The sequence below is a fragment of the Canis aureus genome, chromosome 26 (assembly GCF_053574225.1).
Source record: "Canis aureus isolate CA01 chromosome 26, VMU_Caureus_v.1.0, whole genome shotgun sequence".
In the NCBI taxonomy this organism is placed as follows: Eukaryota; Metazoa; Chordata; class Mammalia; order Carnivora; family Canidae; genus Canis; species Canis aureus.
Genome location: NC_135636.1, coordinates 26159537 through 26164454, shown reverse-complemented (window position 1 = coordinate 26164454; position 4918 = coordinate 26159537). Strand labels below are relative to the sequence as shown.

Sequence of the window (4918 nt, the reverse complement as noted above, 5' to 3'; positions counted from 1 at the left end):
GAAAAGTCTGTTATCTCTCAAAAGAGTTACAATGCCATAGATATAAAAGCCTGGGTAACAAAATCATTTGTGTAATTTCCTAAACCTGCACTAGTAAGAAATGTTTTGCTAAAGTAGCACATCTCCCAGAAGAATTCTCCCCCAACCTCCTGCAAGATATGGCCACTGAGATCAACGGACAAGAGAAATCTTCCCCAGAGAGCAGAACAGAAAGAATAGAAACTAAAACTAAACTAAACTAAAAAAAAAACCTTGCTCTAGTCCATCAGGACAACGCTATATGCTATATTATCTCTGTCTTTTCTCCTCCTTTTTGCTGTTTCTAAATGAAATTGTATTTTAGTTATCCTATTATTCCTCTATCATTGTATATTGGTTGTCTGTGAGTAATTAAATTTATCTAGGATGTGGAAATGAAAATCAGCTACCATTTGGATGGACTGAAGTGATAGACACAACACCCAGAGATCCTAGACTTAGATGAATACAATAAATGGAATAGGTTTCATTACTTATATTATTTTATTCATACTTAGAAGTGAATACATGTCTACCCAAGTCTAGCAAGGCAGACAGCCAAAGGAGAGAAAGCACAGATTATTCTCACCAGTAGTCTACAGCCTACAGAAGGCATCAGATGGGATGAGATAGAACATGCTGTGTCTCTGAATTGCATGTGGGGGTAAAGTGGGTAACCTCAAATTTCCTATGCCTGCCCACATGGTGCAAAGTCCACAGTTCAGATATTTGGGAACACATGTTGTATCATACCATCTGTTCTTGTTTGGTGCATAAGAATCCAAGTCTCTGAAGAAGGTGGAATGGTGTACAACTCACTGGACAAAGAGCTTTGGCTGCCACCTCCTGTGGGAACCTGGCCATGAAGCTCATCCTGATCATTGCAATCCTGCTGTTCCAGAAGTCCAAAGGTAATCCAGAGCCTTCCAGGGGCTCGCTCAAATCAACAATGGGATGGATTATTTACAAGAACAAAGGGAATTTCACAATTCATGGTAATAGGAGATAGGACCCCTTGGGATGCCTGAAGTCTTACTAATGTCACCAGAAATTCCCTTTTCCTGATGCATGGTACTGTTCTTTTTAAAAAACAAACAAACAAAAAAACCCATAGTACTGTTCTTAAAAAGAAGTATTTACAGAGTTGAAAAGGGACCAGAATTTTCCTGAGAATGTCTCATTGTAGAAAGGAATCAGCTTAATATCTAGGAATTTATTTATTTATTTGGATACAGTTTTTATTGACACCCAGCCATATTTTCTTCCACTCCAATATATATTTTAGTCTACGGTGTGAATAGTGAAAGAAGCACAAACTTTGGAGTCAGCTTTGAGAAATATGCTTTCAAAGTCTACTAGTTTGTCAACTTTGGATAAATGGTAAAGACTCTCTGAGCCTCAGTTTCCTCATCTGTGGAGGTAATGACACATGGATCATGGGGGCTTTATTAAATGGCATTTGTAAAATATCTAGCTTAAGGCTTGGTACATAATAAGAACTTAAAATTAGTGTTTTTTTTCCTCTTTCAAAAGCAGATATCTTATATTTGGCTCTTACTATAGGATTAGTAATGTCTCTCTCTGGCCTAAGAATCAAAAGAGTTCTAGAATCTGGAGCTGGAGGCAGCATCTTTGCTGGCCTCAACAAACAAGATCTGATGCTCTTGGTGGAGTCCATCTAGGGTCTATCTCAGAAGACTGTACAGGCCCAGAAGCCAAAATCTGAACATCTTAACTCTATAGATCACCAAAAGTATTTAGGATCACTAAAGGAAAGAATATATATCAAGGTGAAGAAAATTGTGGAACTAAACAGGAGAAAATCTTGCCTTTAGAGGTGGATGGAGGACTATGAGGACTCATAGAGGGGTAAAACAAATCCAAGTTTATTGTGATGACATAGAAGCTAAAGGAAGATATGCAGTAGTAAAAATGGGCAATGCTGAGAATTAATAAGGAAGGAAGATTATTGAGGGAAAAAAACCCTAACTGGACAGTAAGACAGTCATTCTTGACCATGGTAGTGAGTATGAACCCAGGAGCATAGTCTGACTCAGATATAAATACATAGAAACAAATTATTATTCTCTGGGCACTAGAAGTGGGGTGATGATAAAAAAAAAAAAAAGAAAGAAAGAAAAACTCTTTGAGAAACATCCTCACAGTGTTCCAGAGTGGCTGCACCAGTTCACATTCCCACCAACAGTGTAAGAGGGTTCCCTTTTCTCCGCATCCTCTCCAACATTTGTGGTTTCCTGCCTTGTTAATTTTCCCCATTCTCACTGGTGTGAGGTGGTATCTCATTGTGGTTTTGATTTGTATTTCCCTGATGGCAAGTGATGTGGAGCATTTTCTCATGTGCTTGTTGGCCATGTCTATGTCTTCCTCTGTGAGATTTCTGTTCATGTCTTTTGCCCATTTCATGATTGGATTGTTTGTTTCTTTGGTGTTGAATTTAATAAATTCTTTATAGATCTTGGAAACTAGCCCTTTATCTGATACGTCATTTGCAAATATCTTCTCCCATTCTGTAGGTTGTCTTTTAGTTTTGTTGACTGTATCCTTTGCTGTGCCAAAGCTCCTTATCTTGATGAAGTCCCAATAGTTCATTTTTGCTTTTGTTTCACCTGCCCTACGACCCAGCAATTGCACTGCTGGGGATTTACCCCAAAGATGCAGATGCAATAAAACGCCAGGACACTTGCACCCCAATGTTTATAGCAGCAACGTCCAAAATAGCCAAACTGTGGAAGGAGCCTCGGTGTCCATCGAAAGATGAATGGATAAAGAAGCTGTGGTCTATGTATACAATGGAATATTACTCAGCCATTAGAAACAACAAATACCCACCATTTGCTTCGACATGGATGGAACTGGAGGGTATTATACTGAGTGAAATAAGTCAATCGGAGAAGGACAAACATTATATGGTCTCATTCATTTGGGGAATATAAATAATAGTGAAAGGGAATAGAGGGAAGGGAGAAGAAATGGGTAGGAAATATCAGAAAGGGAGACAGAACATGGAAGGCTCCTAACTCTGGGAAACGAACTAGGGGTGGTGGAAGGGGAGGAGGCTGGGGGGTGGGGGTGAATGGGTGACGGGCACTGAGGGGGGCACTTGACAGGATGAGCACTGAGTGTTATTCTGTATGTTGGCAAATTGAACACCAATAAAAAATAAATTTATTATTTAAAAAAAAAGAAGTAGTACCCTGGGAGCATTCAAATGGAGACAGATGTGCTGAGGTTCCCAGATGGAGTATATAGTCCATATATAGCCTGAAATCGAAGATTCAGTTGCTTTATTTTCCCATATAAGATCTGATGCCTTTGGGGGACTCCATCAGATGTTGAATGGAAGCCCCAAACCCGGGAGGAAGTAAATATGAGTGATCAATTAGACATAAATCCTGAGGTTTACCTTCTTGAAGCATCCTCCATAGGATATTATGAGTTTATGACTGTGGATCTCCCATATACCTAACCCCTTACAAACATCCTCTATCTTTCCCATGATCAAAGTTGCCTTTTAGCCTCAAACACTAATCTTGGCCTGTTGTTCTTTATATGCACAGTAACTGAACAACTTAAGAGATGCTGGGGTGAATATATACGAGGATATTGCAGGAAAATATGCAGAATAAGTGAAATACGTGAAGTACTTTGTGAAAATGGGAGATATTGTTGCCTCAACATCGTGGAATTGGAAGCACGTAGAAAAATTACAAAGCCACCTCCTCCAGAGCCAAGGACATATGCAATGACTTTCCCTCAAGATGATGATATAATTGTAGAAAATTATTCAAGATCCAAGACAAATTCTACATAAATCAAGTACAATTTTCTGATCCTTTATTTCTCAACCTATTCCAATAAAGTAAAGAGGTCCACATCTTCTCCCTTCTGATACCTTGACCCCCTTACGGCAGATTCTAATAAAGCTCACTGACAGTTTTCTGACTCATTTGTTCTTTAATAAGAGATTGAACAGTCAATACACCAAGTAATGAAACGATAAGGACAACTCAAAGCCTACCCCTTGGAAAGAGGTTATAATCAGGACACTAAAAATCTATAACATGAAAGACTGGAACAAGAAACTCAGGAAAGTTGTAATGGAATTCAGGAGAGGGAAAGGTGAAGCCAAGTATTCAGGGAAAATCACAAGTGAGTTTAGGATTATAGTGCCTTCTGAAATGTGTAGGATGTCAACCGGCAAATGTTTGTGAGAAGCCAATTTGCATAAACAGTATAAGATGAACAAATGGAGGACAGCCTGGGTGGCTCAGGGGTTGGGTGTCTGCCTTCAGCTCAGGGCATGATCCTGGAATCCAGGGATCAAGTTCCACATCGGGGGTCCCTGCGTGGAGCCTGCTTCTCTCTCTGCCTATGTCTCTGCCTCTCTCTCTCTCTCTCTCTCTGTGTGTGTGTGTGTCTCTGGAATAAATAAAATTTTTTTTTTTTAAAAAATCAACAAATGGAAAAAAATTGTAACAAACAAGACATTTCAGGAGAATATACATGCACTTTGTTTGGTCATTGAATAGGGTTCCCAAAGATGAACTATAGGGAAACCTAATTTCTTTAGTTCCTGTAAAAAGCAGTGAACTGGGAAGATAGAGATGAATAGGATTCTACTATTATGGAGCTTGCTATATAAGGTAGAGGCAAAAATAAAATATGTAACTTCAAGACAAGCTTTTAGTTGTTCCTTTGCTGTTGATGTTTTATATGTTAGCACTAGTAATGGATCCTTTTGGCAACTGGGGCACTTTGGAATTTGGAGGAAAAGTTAAGGACTTAGGAATTGGTTTCAATTGCAGTATTACACGAGACATTATTGCTATCTTGATATGCAAGATGACATAATGATAATCCTTGTATACAGTCTATCTAA

At 38.9% G+C, this 4918-nt stretch overlaps 1 protein-coding gene across 1 annotated transcript; it reads left to right on the top strand.

The window, feature by feature from the left end:
* Nucleotides 1-684: 684 nt before the first annotated feature.
* On the top strand, nucleotides 685-3975 carry DEFB127 (defensin beta 127). Its single transcript, XM_077874079.1, has 2 exons — nucleotides 685-929; nucleotides 3597-3975. Exons 1-2 carry the CDS (start codon nucleotides 881-883, stop codon nucleotides 3848-3850), a joined length of 303 nt encoding a protein of 100 aa, XP_077730205.1. The 5' UTR covers nucleotides 685-880; the 3' UTR covers nucleotides 3851-3975.
* Nucleotides 3976-4918: the final 943 nt, after the last annotated feature.